Source organism: Archocentrus centrarchus, chromosome 10, assembly GCF_007364275.1.
Source record: "Archocentrus centrarchus isolate MPI-CPG fArcCen1 chromosome 10, fArcCen1, whole genome shotgun sequence".
NCBI classification, from domain to species: domain Eukaryota; kingdom Metazoa; phylum Chordata; class Actinopteri; order Cichliformes; family Cichlidae; genus Archocentrus; species Archocentrus centrarchus.
In genome coordinates this window covers 34,881,266-34,902,145 of record NC_044355.1, presented here as the reverse complement: position 1 = coordinate 34,902,145, position 20,880 = coordinate 34,881,266, and the positions used below count along the sequence as shown (strand labels likewise).

Here is a 20,880-nt window from a genome sequence, read left to right as displayed (position 1 = left end):
TATGAGCACATAACCTGGTCTGCAGCAGGTTATTCTTAGTTTCAGTTTATAATTATATGCTTCAAGTGTCATATTGATTCTCTGCTGAAGGAATATGTTTTGTATATGCAAGAAGATAAAGAAAACTGATCAGTGAACTTTCTCTGGTTGCTCTGATGATGTCTCTGGTTAGTTTAAGTGATGCTCAGATTGAGTCAAAGTCGGGTCATCCATCCATTTATCAGCGTGAAGCCTATCCCAGCTGCCATTGGGCAACCGGTCACCAGTCTGTCTGTCTGACAACCATTAACCTAACCTCACTAACTGCATGTCTATGGGAGGAAGCTGGAGAACTCAGAGAGAACCCACACAAACACAGGGAGAACATGCAAACTCCACACAGAAAGCCCTCAGCCAGCTGGATTTGAACCCAGGACCTTCGTGCTGCGAGGCAACAGTGCTAACCACTGCACCACCACGATGTCCAAAGGATGCCTCGAGTGTCCTCTTTAATGTGCGTGTGCTCAGAGCCTGAATTAACAAGCAAAGTTGAAACTCACTGTCGTGACACCCGTTATCTCTGACTGAAGCTTTAGGTTGTCAAACCAGCTAATGCCAAGAAAACCTGGCTATGCTGCATTTCTTCATGGTACCCCCTCAGCTCATGCATTTTTATTTTCAAAAGTAACAACAATAAAATTTCTTTTTATGTATTTACATGAGATTTCCTTGAAATTTTGATCCAGCGATGTGAGGTGAGTGTTTGTCATATCTCTGCAGGGTGTGTGTCTGTATGTGTGCTCAGTGTTCAGAGGTAGAGAGACATGGCAGTCCCGGCATCCTCCAACGACGGGCACTAGTCTGAATCCTCAAGTCCAACCATTCCTGCTGAGCCGCCCCCAGCGCCACACTGTGAGCACAAAGTAAAGTCAGTACACGTAGTAAGAGGTACTTTAAGGAAAGAAGTGTGCATTAAGCCCATTCCAAACCATGTTGTTGTTCATTAATGTGGCTGGATAAGACCTTTGGGATGGGGCATGCAAATTCATTCACTGCCTCCATGGTGAAAACTGTAGAAATGTACCTTGGAGCGAGGTATGGCTCTGTGTGGGTCGATGGGTCTACTGGAGGGAGGTCAGTAGTCACAAGTGATGACTCAGACTGAGACAGGTCCTCACCCTCCATACACCTCAGGTTGTCTATACTACTGACCACAGCAGCATCGGTGCTGCCCCTGCTTCTGCTGGCTGGACCTGAAGAATTGCACAGAGGTTACTGCCACTGCGTCTCATCACACACAGTTTACAGCCACTTGACACCACGATGCAATTCTATTAAAATGCAACTGCTACATTTTCAGGTAGTTTCTGTGTAGAGAAGTGTTATGATTCAGCTTGAACTGTACTGCTCACACAGTTTCATAGACTAAACTTAACTCTTAAGTGGGTTTACAAAAATGGTGCTGGATGAAAGAAAAATATTTTGTGGCTTTACTGTGAGCAACATATTGTCTGATTCATTCTGTATGTAAGCCGTACAAAAGTAGTTTTTCAAATTAGTTACAAAACAAATCCCTCATGGATTACTAATTGTTTTCATCAGCTGTCAGCAGACATAAATCCTTATGATAAAAAAAAAGATTTGTTTCCAGCGGGACCAAATGAAGCCCAAAATAAACAGTTTTAAAACAGTGTCACATGCAGTATGTGACATTTAAAAGCTACATCCACTGATAACACACATTTGTGGCCAAAAGTTTTCACAGTGGCTCAAACTTTTTCATCAACTGAAAGCGAACTTTGCCACTTCAGTTTTTATTTAGATGATTTTTTTTTAAATTTTCCCCACGGGAAGAACAATCACAAGGACTTCTTAAGTTTCAAAAAATTGTATTTACATTTAATAACCATGATGGAACATTTGATAGTTGCAGACTTATGAGTTTGTGGCTGATGCGACACTTACAGCAGCGTGTGAAAGGCTCCCAGGCTTCGGACTGCACGTATGCTTTTTTGGCTTGCGGCTGCTGGAGCAGACACACCACTGCTGAATCTACCTGCTGAAAAACCCTGCAGACCGAGAGAAAAATGACCCAACCCAATCAACAGTACTGAGGATAATGATTAATCATCATGTAAATCCTCTCCACCTCTGATTTTACACATTACATCCATGTATATTATGTTGGCACAACTTAGCTCTTTCACCAGGTCAACATTCAAATGAAACAATTTTTAAACACTTTACTATTTTATATCTTTCCATTTTAAATAACCAAAAACAGTTGCAGTCAAAATGTTTGAGGTCTATAACAAAGATGGGAATAAATACTGAGAATACTAAATTTAGGCAACACTCTAATTTAGGTTATCTCCTTAATCTCAAAGTAAAGCAGTGATCTCATTGATTTGCAGTATGTGGACAGATGTGTCATACAGATGTAGACTGGTTTGATCTGTTAGTGTTCAGGAGAAATCTGCCAAGTAGGTGAAGTTTATAATGAATAAAGGACAAAGACGGAAGCGGGATTATGGTACCGGAGGCTGAGCAGTCGTTGGTGGAGTTCAGCTGACAGACCATATTCATCTGATTGGATCATTTCTCTGATAGAATCAAAGTCCTGCTTCAGCTGTAGAGCTCCCTGCACGCTAAGAGCAAAAAAACACTATTCAGAGGTCTTTGTGAGAATACAAAATATGCATACTCATATCTTTCATATGTGGTTTCTTACTTTAATATTAGTACAACACTTTTTGAGTTTAATCTGTACTTTTGTACGGTCATATTGCTTCCTAATGATGGATACTGAATGATAACTGCAGCAGAGTATTAAAGCACTCCTGGCAAAACTAAATTCTGTGACATTCTTTAAAAAGAAAAAAGAAAAGTCTACTTTTGAGCCTTCTGCCTTTATTTGGCAGTCCGGGGGGAGTCACAGAGACAAACATTGCTCTTTGAAATTTTATGTCGTCAGTTTGTTCGATAACACAGTGGAGAAACTGATGTAAAATTCTAAAACATACCTGAATTTGATCTTTTGTCTCAGGATGTGTTCCATCCATGCCTCCATGAATGCCGTCATGGTTATACTCAGTGCTTGGACTCGTGCATCATCAGACAAAGGTAACACACCATCTAAAACTTGACCTATCACAGTCTGAGCTGCCAGGGATGCATATTCACTGGGAGTGTTGGGAATACCTTTGCAAAAGAGAGGGCCACAATTATATACGGCTCAAAGAAATTATGGTAAATGGACGGGTTCTTATATAGTGCTTTTCTACTCTGCTTGAGCACTCAAAGTTCTACATTTGCATGTCATTAAGTTTATAACTTTTCAGAGTTTTAAGAGTTTTTGCAGTACAATCTGCTGCTACCGGCCTCACCAGCCTGCCGGGTACTTACTGGTATATCGTTACAGTGTTTAGAGTTTTTCTACTCTTCTTTTCTCTTGTTCAAATCTTATCACCACCCATCCTGACTCTGGGTCTGCCAGAGGTTTCTTGTAAAAGGGAAGTTTTTATTCACACCATCACCAGTAAGTGCTTATAGGGAAAGGTTCCTTACCTTACAACATAAAGATTTATAAAAAATTGAAATAAATTGAATTAAAACCAAACATCAATACCTCTCCTGTGGTCGGGTCTCCAATGTACAGAAGAAGGCATGGTGTGTTCAAAGATCTCCCCTGACCTTCGCTTGCAGTCACTGGAGAAGGTCTTCAGCACCATAGAAGAGAAGGTCTAATGGACAGTGACATCTTTTGGTTAGAAGTGGTTGGGCTCATGTGGCAGAATGCCTGATCCGTTCCCCATGACTAAGTGTCCTTGATGTTAGGTAAGTACTTTGAATAACAGGTCCATCACTATTTGTTTGTGTGTGTGTGTGTGTGTGTGTGTGTGAATGGGTGAATGAAAAATAAAGTGTAAATCATTTTGTACAGCCTAGCTAAGTTAAAAGGTGCTATGTTCAAACTATCATTTAGTTTCCAAAATGCCGTATACATGTGAGCATGACGGAAGAACAACACCCACATCGAGTGCCAGATCGACTTGCGTAAGATGTTTTTTGCCCATCTGTAAAGCACATCAACAGCAAGATAACATGAAGTCAGCCAGCTGTAGTTGGCTGTCAGTTCAATGTGACATGAACGCCTGCTGGTCATCTGCTTTGCTAATGTGTTGCCAATTCTGAATACTGATATATGATCGTCAGAGATGAAGAGAAGTCATCTTTCAGACAGGTTACCGGCAGAGCAGACACGGCTCTATCAAGTGCTTCAAGTTGCTGTCTCAGCAGGAGCTGGCTGTGTTGATGGAGAGTAGATTGTTGGTCACCATCTGAATTCATCACTAGCAACTTGGTCTGATGCACCATCACCTCTAATGACGCCCTCATCATCTACAGAGACAAAGAAAAAAACCCAAAACAAACAAACAAACTTAAGCTGACACTTATTCTACTGCTGAAAGACAAAAACTGGAATAAAGACAAGTAAACATATACAGCCATGGCCAAAGGTTTTTGTGATTGCTCTGCACCATATCACAGAAACATGTAAAAGAATAATTTGGCTACAAATGTACAGATTTTGGACAACTAGCTAGAAATACATAATCAAGGACAGCCATGAGAACTTAATAAGCCAACAGTATATGCATGTTTTCCTGTCCCCCTGAGTTTGATGCATACACAACACTTATAGTAGGACCAGTTGATTGTATGCCATGGTAACACTGACAATCCTATAAACACTAAAGAAGTGTGAATATGCTCGAGTTCACTGTGCTGCAAATGTTTGTGAAACAGCCTTTTCACTGATATCATTCTTTGATCACTCAAGTACATAAAAGTCTTCTGGGTGCAACGAGTAACCTACTTTGAGGTCCCCCTGTGTAATAAGCAGGAACTTATTGAGGCTCCATGAGGAGAGGAACTGGTAAGCCTTTGACATGATCCAGACTGTGGACAGCTGCACGGAGGCTAGCACCAAACTAACAGTCTGTCTCCGTAGAGTGTAGGGGAAGAAGCTGAAAGAACCTGTGGAGAAGAGGACAGACAGAGAGGGCTGCAATCAAGTCAGTTCAATTACTCTTTTTTATATAGAGCCAGTTAAAAATAACAGTCATATTACAGTGCTTCATACTGTAAGGTAAAGACCCTATAATATTAAAGACAGAATCCCCAAAAATATGTTGATTCCCTTAAAACTTTTATAACAGAAAGAGACTTCCCGGGAGCTTTATTGCCTCTGGTAGGTCTCCCAAGGCAAATATCTTAAATTTGGTCCCGGGTGAGGAGCGAGACAAAGCGCAATTCAGAAGACCTCTATGAAAAATAAAATTATCAAGTAAAAATGTAATAAAACTTGACAGGGTCAGAAGTTGGAATTTCCGAGTTCCCATTTGGAATTTTCAATTGGAATGACTCCTCAAGTCTGACTTCCAACTTGGAAAGTTGGAGTATCCCCACCAACCCTGACTTAACAATCCAAGATGGCGGTAGTGTACATAAACAATTGTAAAACTGTATAACTTGTTATATGTACTGTCACTGTTGTGTAATTGTGACTCACTAAATAAGCTATGAGCATTAACCAGAGTCTATATATGAAGGTGCTGCAGCTGTGGGCAAAAAAACCTACAAATCAAAAAACAAGTGGTGCCAGGCACAGCAAACCCTTCCCCAGGCAGGGTTAGAACTTTTAGCTTCTCATGAACATGTCGCTCTCCTAACACCGAATCACAAAGATAACACAGAGGTCACATTCTCCATGCCCATCATTTTCCAAGGTTTAAAAACCTGAACTAAAATTACTTTCAGTTTATGAATGTAAATGCAGTTTCCCATCTTAAATTCAAGTAGCCTGCCAGTATTCATGCAGTGCTGCTTGAGGCCTGAAGATCACAAGAATCCAGTATTCATTTTCGGCCTTGTCCCTTGCACACATTATTCTGCAGTTTCTTTTTAGTACCACTTACTTTCCCATCCTTTAATAGGCCCCAACCCAATATTTTTGGAGATGTGTTGCTACCATCAAATTCAAAATGTGGTATTTTTCTTAAAATGGTACATTTCCTCAGTTCAAACATTTGATGTGTTTTCTGTGTTCTATTGTGAATAAAATGGTTTATAGGATTTGCAAATCACTGCATTCTGTTGTTAACTTAGATGTTACACAGTATCCCAAATTTTTCAGAATTGGGTTCATATTATTTGTAAGGGTATGGTGCTAATGCTGCTACGGTGTTTGTGGAAGAAACATTTTTACCTGAGGCTCTGCTGTTTGACTGATGGCAGCACAGTAAAGACAGGAGAGGTTTCAGCAGCATTAGGAAATGTTTCATTGTCGCCGACGTTGTCACAGTTCCATCTTGTTTAGGTGATTGCATAACAAAGTGGCCGGTTTGATTTATAAGACACTTATCTGTCAGAGTTGAACCTAAAGTTCTGCACACATCTGAGGGAAGATAATGAAAAAGAAAGACAGGATGATTTTTTTCTTATCATAAAGAGCAATGTTTTCACAATAAGATCATGTCCAATGTTCTTTAATACTGCTGAGTAAGTGAGGAATACCAATTAATCAGCATAAGACACTTTATTTATTCCAAATGTTGGGAAATTCCTATTTAAAAAAACAAAACCAAACAAACAAAAAAAAAAAAAAACAGACAGCTGCTCTAAAAGCACTACATAAATACCAGTCAGTTTACCAAATACCAATCCATAATCAATATTTACATTTAATCCATTTATGAGGGCTGTCAGTGTGTGAGTGTATGTGTACTAACCATAGTCCCAGTGAGCATGTGCTGTAATGAATAACAGATATAGACTCAAGTCCTCCAGCATGATTTTGCTCTCCTTTGGAACCAGACCTGCAACACACAAAACAATCCAGCAGTGTCACACAGATCACAATAAAATCTGTATCAATGACCAAATGCTTCATTTCTTCCCTTGAAATACTTTTGCAGCCACCTTTGGTCACTGCTCTTTGAGTTGTTCTGCCTTCAATAAATAAAAACAGTGCTTAGCTGAGCTCAGAGAACACCATCATCTTAAAACAGCTTAAAATATTATAGTCACACTGCATTCATAGTTCTAAATGAGCAAATGAGTCAGAGGCAAATAAAACTATCAGGAACTCAGCAAGATTGTTTGTATCAATATTAATAAGTCTCACAGGAGAAGAAGAGAGCCTTTCCCAAAAGTTTATTAAATATTTGTAGCATTGTAGGGTGTCTTATAGGCCTGAGTTCCTCCAAAGGAAGAAAGGCATATGCAATTATGCACATGGAACAAGAGCTTTGTTAAAAAGTCTATGAATTATTCTTGAGACAGACACAGGATCAGTCAGGTGATTCATAATCTATTTTTTCTACACCTCAGACAGGTGTGCTGAGCTACAGGAACCAAAGTGTGCCATCACACAGCTGCACCAGGGCCCTGGACTATGAAACCAATTCAGCGTACCCAGGATATCTTTCAGTTATCTGGCTTTAGCTGTCACATGAATGGGGTTATCAGCTTGAATCAATCCACGGTTTTCCAAGCTAACCAGGAGCATGTTCACGTGAAAGGGGGTGGCATTAGCACCATGTGACCAATCACAAACACGGGTAAGTCTACAGGCAGCAAAGCAGGTGGCATTACAAAGGAAGATAAAACTATAACATTAGAAAAAATATAAATACATTACACACACAACAGATGCAAAGCAACACAGCTGCAGCAGACAAAGCAGTGGTCTGAATGTAACAAGAAAAGCGCTGTACAGTAGTATAGCATTAAAAGCGCTGTATGAAAGTGTGCGATTTAAGCACTTTGGTCTGTACGCTTGGACAAGATGCGCGTTAAGTAAAGAATAAATAAAAAAGCAGAATTCCCTGAGCTTCCCTTAGCTATGCTGTAATAGGCCTAGGCTGCTGGGGGGTTCCTGTGATGCAATGAGTATTTCTTTTTGTCACCACTCCACATTTAATCAAGAGATATTTCACAGCATGTCTTTTGTCCTGTCTCTCTCCCCTCAGCCCAACGGGTCACAGCAGATGGCTGCCCGTCCCTGAGCCTGGTTCTGATGGAGCTTTCTTCCTGTTAAAAGGGAGCTTTTCCTTCCCACTGTTGCCAAGTGCTGCTCATAGGGGGTTGTTTGGACTGTTGGGTTTTCCCTGTAATTATTGTAGCGTCTTTACCGTACAATATAATGTGCCCTGAGCTGACTGTTGTAATTTAGTGCAATGTAAATTAAACTGAATTGAAAATTGAAAACCCAGTTTTAACTCTGAAGTTATTTGGAAAAGCCCAAATCCTGGTTTGTGGTACAGGCCTCAGGATGGACTGTTAAAAAACACGGCACTGCTGCTGCCACCAGCTGGCTGGATAACTGCATGACTAAAAAAATGTACAGACATTACTGTTGAGTGTATGTTCTTACCCGTCTCTGAAGCCCGACTGATCCTGTGGATGACCTGGAAACTCTTATGGTTTTCTTGGAGGTTGATGCTTCCTACAGTGTTTCCTCCTAGAGGTACTTGCAGTTGAAGCCACAGGGCTTTACTGCAGACAGTCCATAGCAGGGTGTGATACTGTTCAAGCAGATCAGCAAACACCAGTGACTGACCGAGGTCTAACCATTGTACTGTGTGAGGCCAGCGAACACAGTCTGGCTCCAGCGACGTCCTCTCTGCCTCAAAAATCTCTTCCTTCGCCCTCTCAAAACCTGATCTGAAAGATAGAAATCACCTGTTAGTGTTTAACTATCCTGTGATAAAACGTCTATAGCTGCTTACAGATATGCACTGCTTTCCACTAATCTGCCAGCATCTGAATGTGTTGGCTTCACATCTGAAAGCACACAGCAGGTCATTTAAAAAAAAAAAAAAAGACCAGCTTCCTTTGACGTGGCTAAAGTCTTTTTTGCACATCACTTTCAAGACTGTACAAATTGGAATGCATTTTCAGATAAACACACACAAAATGACAACTGTCTTGCACTTGAAGTTGGCCAGCTTACTATAAATCCTAATTGTTTGGGAGAATAGTTTAGCTTTATTACACAACAGGAGCATCAGGCAGCAGATTCCAAAGCGAGAGCACTGCACAAATTTAGGCTTGTTGCAAAATGGCAGTATCTTCATTATTACTTATAGTTACTTAAAAATATTCCCAAAATAAAGACAGGATCCATACGGATATAGCAGCATATGACATGGTGCACTTCACTTTGTGAAGACACTAGTGTGAATACTATGGTCTTCAGAACTTGAATAAAAGGCAGCTGGACTTCTTTAAGTTTTTTGAAGATATTTCACGTCTCATTCAAACGCCGTGATAGGTGGAGAGTCTCAGGTATTTAAACCCTAGTGGAGGTTGTCCCCTTTGGAGGAGGTTGCTGACCCACTATTATTCATGTGCATCATCACGAGTCATCATTACTGTCATTAGAATTAATAAATGAAGGCAAGAAAAATATTAACATAAAAGTGACCAACTGTATGCCTGAATGCTATATTAATGATGATGTTATTTTAACAGACTGATGAAGCAGAAATTTTTCATATCCCATGTCTGAAAAGAGTCTAAAAAGAATAGAGGATACCATCAGACAATGAAGAACCATTTTCTGCCTCAGTACCTATTAAGGGTCGGCTGTCTCTTATATTGTGGGCAACCCTAATTTGGCATACAGCCTATTTTTCTGAAGACTCATATAGATCACCGATAAATATTTGACAGACAACCCAAAAAACAGTTTCTTCAAAGCTTTCTCAGACGTCTCCAACAGTGACAGTCAAAAATAAAAACAATGACTTGACCGTACCTGCTGGTGGCATCTGGCCCAGTTATTTCCAGTTCAGCCCATTCCTGCCGAGTTCCCTCCACATTTTGGTCTCTGTTTAGCTTGGAGCTCGCTCTATTTAATTCCACCGAATCAGGTGCATTTGTCACATGAGCACTTGAAATTGTTGAGTCATTTAACAGGTCTGTTACTGCTGCCCGGAGTGGCTGTTCATTTAGTCTTTCTGGTGTAGGTGTACGTGAAACTAGTGGAGCCAGCAGGTCACTGGAGGAAACAAACACCTGAAAAAGTAGTTCTACTGAGGAATGGTGGAGTTGGCAAATCCTCGACAGAGGGACATTTAAGAGGTGATGGGAGCTGGTTAACGAGGGTGAAACTGTGTGCAGAAGTGTACAGTTTTCTAAACTTGTCTTTCTTTCTGGTTCAGGTTGGACCAAGTCCAAAACTTTCGCATTGGGCTGAGTAAAAGCTGAATGGGATATGTATTTTTGGCACTGGTTAATTTGGTCTTTTTTAGAGCCCTCTTTTTTATGTTGTATAGGTGTGGGATTGGCTAAAATAGGACAACAATTTTCCAAGATAGGACTGTTCAGATGGAGGTCTGGCATGTAAACAGAAGGTGTTGCATTTGTAGTTTGGCAAGAACATGACTGGAAAGTGGGATGATTATGATTCATAGAAGAGAGAGGACAGGAAATTAGGTAGGTATGCTGTAGCTGCTCCCATGTCCACTCAGATCTCAATGTGGAAATCTGACAGTTGACCATTTGACTTATGGAGTTATCAGAGCATGTGTAGTCCTCATGGCTGCTATGGAGCTCACAGATGTAACGGGGTTGCTCTAAAGCCCAGTAGTGCAGCTGTTTGGCTGCCATTTCTCCATGATAGCCTGCTAAAATCATCATTAACTCTTTGATTGAGAAAGGAGAAGGGTGATGGGTTTTGATCTTTGGAAGACTAGAATCCAATGCAGAAAAATCTGCCTGCTGTAATACTGCAGTCCTCAGCTGGGAGGTGCTGTGCTGTCGTCTCTGCTCATCCACTGCCTGGTTATACTGATAAGTACCTGTTAAAATATCCTCCAAGACTTCTTTTGGTACAGAGTCTAAGTCAGTCTGGGCTATAACAGACAGGATAGCTTGGACATAATGTTCCATCAAAAGCAGTGCCTGCAGACCTAATAAATCCAGAGATTCTTTGATTTTTATCAGCAGCCTGGTTTGCTGAACAACGGTACGTCTTAAGAAGTGGTCAGTCTGGACTTTGGAAAACAGGCAAGACCAGTGATTGAGATGAACCCGGAGTTCTTGACTTAGTGAGCTGAGATTGATCCTGCATGAAGACCAGGTGGATGGGGTCTGGAAAGGAGAGCAGAATGACTCTGAATAAGCACTATGCTTATGCAATTAGCATTATGAAATATGCTGATAAAGAGTTATCTAAATCTCTTCATTAATATCTCAAATGTTAGATAATACAGAAGAATCCAAGCATCCATTTTCTAAAAAGTTATCCAACTTGGGATTGCGGGAGACTGACATTTCATGTCAGGATTTAAAAAGAAACAGGTAAAATGCATTATGCAAGAAGGCTATTCAATACTGACACTCTTGTAACCTAAATCTGATGGCAGCGAAACACTAAAACTCTGTTAAGCCTACTTCAAACCAGCTATTCAGAAAAAAAACCCATCACATAACAAAGGTGCATGTAAAAACACAAATGTTCAGTATAGTTGGATAGGACACCGAAAGGTCTTCCCTCTGCTAACTCTCTAGTATAGTGTGATGTCCAGTGTCAGGATAGCGTGGGTAACTGTCTGGTGATTTCAGAGTCTGGTGATGAGCAACATGTCCTACCTCCTGCATTCTCTATTCAGTATGAGTACATAATACAGAGTAATTTAAGTAATCCTTTTGCAGTTCTGAAAGTTCAGCCTAACCTGGTTAAGTGTAAGGTATGATTTCTTCAGCTGATGCTCCAATAGACCGTTCACTCTTGACATGAAAGCTGCTGCCAGGCGAGCCCTCCTTGTATACTCGTGTATAAAAATCAGCAAGGACCGCTGCTCCAGGAGCCTCCACAGAGCTCTGTAGTTGCCCTGGAGGAAGGATGAGGAAGGCAGGAAAAGAACACCTGCTTCATCCGGCATTCCTTTAAAACAGGCCTGATTGGATGGGGGAGGAGGTGGGTGTGTGGAGAGAAAGATGATGGATTCAGTTATAACACAATAAAAATCAGAATTTTTGTTCCAGTGGTCAGAATAGTTTATATTGAAACATTGCCTCTTCTGCCTGGAGAACATTCCTGTGCTCTACGGCACTGAGCAAAGCTTGTCTTCCATTTTAAACGATTTTAACCTCAGGCCAAAAATGATAATTATGATCAGAACTGATGGTGGTTAAAAAATTTAAGCAAGTGAAAGTACACATTTACATTAATATACAATATTTTCATAAAAGTTTTTTCACACATTTTTGTCTTATAATAAGCCCAGAGCTACCTCTTGGTGAGACAGAAGAGTTCATAACTATCAAATTAGAATAAGGGACCTGAAATTAGGCAGTACTACAAGTGATAACTTATTCTGCTTAAACCTGTCAAAAATCCAGTTTCGTTGTAATCTCTGGAATTCACCTGAGGATATCCCAACTGTGTCCTACCCACCAGCTGCCACTGGGGTGCCACAGTCAGAAGGGCTTGCTGCAGATGCAGCAGGCGCTCAGAGGAACGGGACACCAGGTTGTGAGCCACTACAAAATTCGCCTCGTCCTGATCTTGACTGTCACCACGGAATAGCCACTTCAGATTCGGATTAAAGGTACTCTTGAGTAAAACTTCAGCTCGCTGCAAGGAACGGGAGATGGACATCTGTGACCAGTGACCTGAAAGGGTGTAAAATTCAACAGTGTCAAGATTAAGATTTTACATAATCATATAATGTGAAAAGCTTACAGAGAAAGTCATATGGCAGATGGTAACTAATTATTTTAGTCATCTTTTGTTTTCTTGTACACTGTAGACTGTAACTGAGTAACTTATTTGTCAAATAATACTAGCAATTAAAATTCTCAATGAAGCACAGTGTTAGCAGATGCTAAATTCTGTTGTATGAGAGTCACAAATAAGAACAGAGCAACCAGACCTCAAAAATCAGATTATGGGGTACAAGTGTGCCAAGAAAACATTCATCACATGATTATAGCAAGATAGGTTGGATTTATGCTGGTGACAGAACCAAAATCTACCACTTTAGTCGACGATGTGCAGCCTCAGCAGACACAGAGATTCATCCAACTTCAGCAATATGCCACAAGGCTCTGCTGTCTGATGAATGGAGGACTGTATTTTGCAATGCTGCCAAGCGATAGACTTACTGAACAACTTTGTGTATGTGTGCAATTGCACACAGGTGTTAGACACAAAGTGCTTGATGAGTGTACAGTATATATAGTTTAGTGGAAAACTATATATAATATCAGAAAGCAAGACAATGATCCCAAAGACATGGATATAAATGAACAGGTGTTTGGGTCAGGAACCCAACTTTTTCAAAAAGGTATAGTACTGTAAAAATTCTTGAGCCACCCCTCATTTCTTTATATTTTGCTAGAAAAATGGGTAATAAGTGCACGAAATGAAACATGTGCAAACATACGTAGAAATACAATATATAAGACAAAAACAGAGTTTGTACAATTCTAAAGAGCTTGAAGGTCAATTTTTGATGTAACACCTTTATTCTTCAACAGTCTGAACTCTGTTAGACAAGCTTTCCCGTAATTTTTTTTTCAGTAGTCTTCAGGAATCACTATCCAGGATTCCGAAAAACATTCCAAAGCTCTTCTGTAGATGCTGGATTCCTTTTGTTCCATTCTCTGTCAAGATGACGCTACACTGCTTCAATAACGCAGAGCTCCGAGCTTTGGGGAGGCCAATCCATGTCTAATGGTATTCCAGTGTGTTTTTCTATACAGGTATGCTTTGAATGCATTGGCAATATGTTTTGAATAGGATAAGATAAGGTACATTATTGGTCATTATCAAAAGATACAACAAGTGTTTCATTGTTAAGGCAGCGGGTAAAGTGCAGACATCAGTGATATCCCCAGAAGGGACCCGTCCCATCCAACCAATAACCTGCCTCAGCACAACATGGAAGCTCCTGTCAGGCATCATAGTGGCTAATATTAACAGGCAGATGGCTCAATACATGAGCGGGGCCCAGAAAGGAATTGGCAGAAACACCAGAGGAGCAAAACACCAGCTACTGGTAGATAAAGCAGTCACTTGAGCCTGTAAGACCAGACTAACCAACCTGCTCAGCACCTGGACTGACTACAAGAAAGCCCACGACTCAGTGCCTCACACATGGATCCTGGAATGCCTAGAACTGTACAGGATCACTAGGACCATAAGAGCCTACATCAAGAATTTAATGCGGATGTGAATACCAACACTAGAGGGCAACTTCAAGCCAATTGCACAAGTCACCATCAAGTGTAGGATTTACCAAGGAGATGCTCCATCCCTACTGCTGTTCTGCATAGACCTGAACCTCCTCAAGCAGATCATTAACAAGACTGGCTACGGATATCGTCTACAGAATGGAGCAAACATCAGCTACCTCCTCTACATGGATGACATCAAGCTGTATGCCAGGAGTGAACAAGACTTCAATTCACTGATCCACACCACTACACTAGGATCTACACAGCAATGACATCAGAATATCATCTGGACTGGAGAAGTGTAGTCTGATGATAACAAAGAGAGGGAAGGTACTCAGAATTGAGGGGATTGCACTACCAGACCCCAAACTCTACACTCGACACAATGCAGTCAGACAAGTACCGTTCTCTTGGCAACCGCCAAACCCAGACTTGGCCATCGGATTGCAAGACGGAAAAGTGTGATTCGTCACTCCAGAGAACATGTCTCCACTGCTCTAGAGTCCAGTGGTGGTGTGCTTTACACAATTGCACACAATGATTTGCATTGCACTTGGTGATTTAAGGCTTGGATGCAGCTGCTCGGCCATGAAAGTTCCATGAACCTGTCTATACAATGTTCTTGAGCTAATCTGGAGGTCTATGGTGATTGACTCTGTAGAAAGTTAGCAACCTCTACACACTACAAGCTTCAGCATCGGGTACTCCAATTATAACTCAGAAAATAATTTAGTTAAATATCTGCAAATTTTTCATTTTTCAAAACATTTTTTACATTTTCTGCTCAGCAGTAGGTATGGCTTTAATATCGCTCAATGATAAGTCATAACCTGTACTATTTATGGCCGAGTCATCCCTGACTAACATGATAGGCACTACACAGCAAATCACAAGTTGGCAGGCTAAACAATAAGGCTGCAGCCTAGAACAGATGTTACTATAAATAGACTGGCTCTTTACCTATAAATTTAGGATTCCCCTTTTTCTCACTATCTAGCTGCTGCCAGCTGTTTAGTGACCCATAGGTCAGTTGCTGGATATGAGGAAACCACACTTTCTCCATTTCAGTCAATATTGGTCAAGTAGGTATAGCCAGTCACACAGCACAATATGATCACATGATTAGGCTACGCCAATCAGGCACGACAAAGAGGCTGCATAGCATTAGCATATATTACCATAGCATTAGCAGCCTGAAATCCTTCATGCTGTTTACTCCACTTCAGATAAATACAGCAAAAGTATACAAAGGGCACTAAACATCCAGGAATATGAATATTGTGTTGCACATCTTTGAAGAGTAAAGAACGCATATGCCAGATTTCATGGCTCTACTCTTTGTGGTTTTGGAATCTATAGGAAAGGTAAAACTTAACAGACGGACGAAATGTATGACGACAATATCCTCCTGCTTTGTTTTGTGTGGGAGGATAAAAAGGGATAATTTCACGTGAAGTAGTCTTGCCAGGCCAAGCTGCAGTGTTCACATGGTGGGGTTAGTAGCTTGATACATGATCCTAACCCTAAACCCCTAATCCCAATACTTAATCCTAATGCCACAATTGGTAAAGGTAAGCAGGGATCAGGTAATTGGTATGCTGTCTGAAAGAAAGCTGCAAGGATTATATTAAATATATAGGAATATGCTAAATATGTTTTAGTACCTCTTGGTATACTGTAAACTTAATCTGAATTATCAGAATCTTCCAAGGCACTGGGACTCAAAATGGTAAGAAAAATAACTCAAAAATAAAAACATGCAGATCCATCCATCAATCCATTCTCTTCCACCTTTCATATTAAACTAAATTATTTTCTGAGTGCCATCTGAAAATTCAAGAGTTTTGTTCTATTTGGATAGGACAATCTAATGACATTTTCTTTTATTTGTGGTACAACTTATTTGCAGCATGAAAGTTGAATAAAAATGGAATTTTCCTCATTTTCTTGACTAAGAATTTAAAAGTATTGCACATGCTTTTTGAAATTTTAGTGTGCGCTCAAATAAGGGACTTTATAGGACTGTTTTAATTTTTTTTGCCAGTACTTAGACATTTTTAATCTCTCTGTCCCAAATTACAGATCCTGGTTCATTTTGATTATAACATTTAATTTGATTATATAACATTCAAACACTGCTGCAGATTTCAACATGCAATTAAATGGCATGAAACTTAGTTGATGGACCACTTTTCAAAAAATAAAATAGATCCTGAAAAGCATTTTAAATATGAAGCTAAAATTTCACCTGAATCATTATGTTCAAACTGTGTACCATAAATTTTTTAGACAAATCTGAGACACTCAAACAGAAGGCCCATGTTGACTTGAAATAGAATGACCCATATATTTCATATACCCATAGACACACAAACAGTCACCAGATGTGTTTCAATCATCCGATCAGAATCTACTGTCTGATTAACACTTTGCCTGTGTCTGTCAATTAGATAAAAACAGCATCTATTTGGCAATTCTAACCATAAATAACATCCATATAACCTTTTCTCTTCTCTACGATACATATGCACAGATCAAAAGTGGATAATTATCAAAATATCTTGTACTCAACATGAGCCACTAAACATAAACACGACAAATAACCTTCACAGATTTACATGATTATTCCCATATTCTATAACTAGTACAAGTAACATACCAATTTATTTAAAAATGACTTCCAAGACACAATCATATCACCATAATTCCGAAAGGCTTCTTCACTGAAGCCTTTTGGATGAGAGGTGAAACGTCTTCAAGAAACATAAAGAAGTCCAGCTGCCTTTTTTTCAAGCTCCAGAGAAGTACATCTGTTGTGGCTCTATGTAGAAATATTTGTGGAATATTAATATTTATTAACCACCTACTCAGTAGAAATTGTACAATAGTTTTCCTTCCATCCATTCTGTTATCCTGTTCGGGGTTGTGTGTGTGTGTGTGTGTGGGGGGGGGGGGGGGGGGGATGTCCCAGCTGACACAGGGCAAGAAGCAGGGTACACCCTGTACAGGTCACCAGCCTGTTGCAGGGCTAACACAGAGAGACAGACAACCATTCACATCTACGGACAATTTAGAATCACCAATTAACCTAACCCCAGTAACTGCTTGTCTTTGGACTGTGGGAGGAAACCCACGCAGACACAGGGACATGCAAACTCCACACGGAAGGGCCCGGTGGATTTGATCTTCTAGCTGTCGTTCTAGCTGTGAGGTAGTAGTGCTAACCACCATGCCACCGTGATGCCACAATAGTTTTAGGTAGAAAAAAAATTTGTTGCAGTGCTTGTTGTGCTTAACGTGCTGCTGTACATATATAAGTCATACCATCTGTGCTCAGATCTTCTGCTACCATGCAGGAACTGAATCTCCTCTGAAAGAAAAACAGGAATAATCAATACTACTACAACTACTACAACAACAATAAGAATGCCAATGATGTAGTAGCTCATCTTGCTCACAATCCCTCATATTTCACAGGTTAATGTAATATTAAGTATTAAGTTAAGTACAGAAAGAAAGTTAAAGTTTTCTTGTTGTTTGTTGGTTGTATTGCAAAAAAAGTATTAATGGATGGATGACAGATGACATGAGCTCATCGGTCCATTGGCCGGGTGAGCTAACAAGCACAAAACGGCTCAAAGTGTGTGGCCGAAGGTTCGTACACATGCATTACATGCAAGGTAATGTGAAAACATTGTTTATGGTTAAGATATAGTTATTGTAAACCCAATCTTAATCTAACATTAGGGTAAGGGTTAAACATCTCCACATATTTTTGACTGACTTTCTTATTCCAAAATCATGAAAGTTGTTGTCTCTATGTGTTAGCTTTGCAACAAACTGGCGACCTAACCAGGGTGTACCCTGTGTCTTGCCCTTTGGCAGCTGCAAGAGGCTCCAGACCCCTATGACCCTGATTTTGATAAAGCGGAAGAAAATGGATAAATGGATATATAGATAGAGATATTTGTACATTTATTTCACTGTGTGTACTCCCCCCATCCTCATACATCATTTGCTTTGGAAAAGAGACCCTTTAAAAAAAAATAAAAAATAAAAATTAAGGTCTAAAACTGACCACATCAGATACCACTAACCTGCTCTTTTTCTGGAATGAAGGACTCATGACTCTCCCAGTCTAAAACAGAGAGACAAACAACCCACAATCATCAGTCATCATCAGAAGAAATCAACTTTAGGGAGAATATATCATCAAGAATCTACATCAACTAACGGCACTGGCAATTCTACAGCCTGGAGAAAGGCCTATAATTCCTAAGCACTACCCAGGAGAATCAGAATCTTTATTGACATTATACAGAAAGTACAACAAAGTGTTGGGCAGTCCCATTCAGTGCAAAGAGAGCATTTCTCCTTTGTACAGAGAGAGAATTTCTAATGAACAGTATGAAAATATAAAGAAAGTAAGGTAATTTGTGTTCGTCAATTATCCTACCACCTTCTATGAGAAGTCAAAAGCAAACAAAATGAGCACAGAATGGAAGCGCTTTGAGCCGCAGCGTCTGTGCATGCTGCCACTTTCAATCATCTTAATGCTAGTTAATAATAATAATAATAATAAATTATTATTAATAATGATGGACCCTTGACAGTAAATAGTTACATGGATAGCAACTGATAGATCTGCCCTCAAGTCAGCTTTTTATTAAATAAATGCTGCTTTTGCTTGAACCACCAACCTTCCAACTAGCAGGTGTCCTGGTTACTTCCTGAGCTACAGCCACACCTGGGTAGCAAACGTTCTGCAGTGTCTTTCTTTATTTTCATATCAACAGACTCACAATATGTTTTGGCGTATTTGTTTTACCTGCAATCAGCCCAGGCTGTCTGTCAGGATCTCTCAGTATCTCTGGGATGCTGTGATCCATACCAGACAAAGGAACTAAGCTGTGAAAGGACGAAGCACAAACATGATGTCAAGGCAGCAGAAAGGGGTCGTATACCCTATCAGAAGTCACCCGCCAATCCTTGTGATGTCAGACAGTTTCTGTATTAGAAACCAACTATCAATGACACCCACTCACTGTTGTGATGAACTCCACACTGTTTTTGTGAACAACTGACATTTAAAAATGCACAATGTTATAGTCTAAACAATACCAAGCCTATCCTGTCTGCTATCTCTTCTCTGTATACTACTATACTCCAGCCATTGTGTTCACTACTGTCCATAGTGTTAAAATGATAAAACCTGGGACAATAAGCCACGAGGCATGTGACAGAGTTCACTCATGTATACTTTAATCTCTGAACTTTCTAACTGAAAACCTGCACATTTAAAGCCTTGATGAAAATGTTTTACATAAGCTCTAACAACAATGTAGTCACCAACCAACTACATTTGTTTGACAACAGAAGGATCAGATTCAGACTTCATGTGTTCATTCATGTCCTGAACTTGACAAATATTTGTTTCAGATTAAACTACCAAAATATATAAAAGTAAAATGAACATCACTTTTCCCCACATTAAAATATTACCGAGGCCATTTATTTCAAAGTTGTTGTTTTTCTCCTGAGTATCGTTCGACCTCTAGAGATGAAGACATGATACTATCTTCCTGTTTGTAACATCAGCAGTGATTTCATGGAGTCACAACAGCTAACCAAGGGCCAGTTATCTTGGAGCAGATGCTCTTAACCTGGTTTGGCATCACAAACATTAATTCGATTTCAAGCCATTGTGTTCTTACTCAGCACTGAAAATTGTGTCCAAGCGTCCATTCTTGGTGCATCTCAGCTCAACGGAGGAACTTTTCTGTTGAATAACAAGTGTTTTTTTCCCGAAAACCAAACTATTAGCTTCATAAAAGCGTTAAAACTCCCACCGCTGTTCCGGACAGAGACAACAGACTTCTTTCATTTCGTACCTACTAACGGTGCTACTATCCGCTCCTGCTAATATATTTAACAGTTCTCCGCACTGGATGGCTCCGTCAAATATCTTGTTACTGACTTACGCCTTTTCTAAGTCGTTGTCCTTAATCCAATGCTCACGAAGGAAGTGTGGTTTAAAATAGAATCTGAATAGTAGAGGCCTGAAAACGTAGGATGTAGCTGCAGCCAATAAGGAGAAAGCGTCTGCAGTTGTTATGGAAAACAGGAAGCTTCGTAGCTGATAAATGGTGCCTCTTGCGCCTGCGTCACTTCTGCAACGCGCAGGCGCAAGTCGATGTTAGGATTCACCTGTCTGCGGGCTGTGAAAAATATTTTGTTCAAATGAGACATTAATTAAGTTAGTTAGAGGTAAAAACCCGTGATATTACAGTATTTTAATAAATATAGTATCAAGTTGAAAAACATCCCTACATTTTGAACAGCTTACTCCTGTGATGTAGGTGCAGATCTTATCAGCCATTATTACAGGGACAATAAATAATCATTAAAATTCCTACTTAACTCATTTACAGAATCAAGAAAAAAGTGATTAAAAGTAGCAGCAATCTTAGCCTTGTTGTCAGTTAGTTTACTCTCAATTATAAAGCTGATATCCCCTAAAAATCTGATTTCTTCCTCATAAAAGTATTAATATGGTGCCATGTAATCTTACTATTCCCTTTCGCAGCATCCCATATATTAATATAAAAATGAGACTTAGCTTTCCTCATTTCTTGAATAACCTTG

The 20,880-nt window shown here is 39.9% G+C and overlaps 1 protein-coding gene across 1 annotated transcript; it reads right to left on the bottom strand.

Annotated features, from left to right (window-relative positions):
* Window positions 1-335: 335 nt before the first annotated feature.
* Window positions 336-20,339, bottom strand: ccdc142 (coiled-coil domain containing 142). Its single transcript, XM_030740270.1, has 18 exons — window positions 20,217-20,339; window positions 19,064-19,143; window positions 18,333-18,373; window positions 17,560-17,605; window positions 12,422-12,669; window positions 11,727-11,951; window positions 9,806-11,142; window positions 8,420-8,709; window positions 6,774-6,860; window positions 6,251-6,439; window positions 4,859-5,019; window positions 4,228-4,380; window positions 3,608-3,722; window positions 3,003-3,180; window positions 2,517-2,627; window positions 1,945-2,048; window positions 1,064-1,232; window positions 336-889 (listed from the first exon to the last, which is right to left on the bottom strand). Exons 2-18 carry the CDS (start codon window positions 19,122-19,124, stop codon window positions 781-783), a joined length of 3,624 nt encoding a protein of 1,207 aa, XP_030596130.1. The 5' UTR covers window positions 19,125-19,143; window positions 20,217-20,339; the 3' UTR covers window positions 336-780.
* Between the last annotated feature and the right edge of the window lie 541 nt (window positions 20,340-20,880).

Coding starts and splice junctions, on each gene's coding strand:
- ccdc142 (XM_030740270.1), bottom strand. CDS start 19,124: ATGGATCACAGCATCCCAGAGATACTGAGAGATCCTGACAGACAGCCT. Junction 12,670..17,559: donor AGAAGATCTGAGCACAGATG/GTATGACTTATA, acceptor ACACCCTTTCAG/GTCACTGGTCACAGATGTCC. Junction 11,952..12,421: donor CACAGTTGGGATATCCTCAG/GTGAATTCCAGA, acceptor CCATCCAATCAG/GCCTGTTTTAAAGGAATGCC.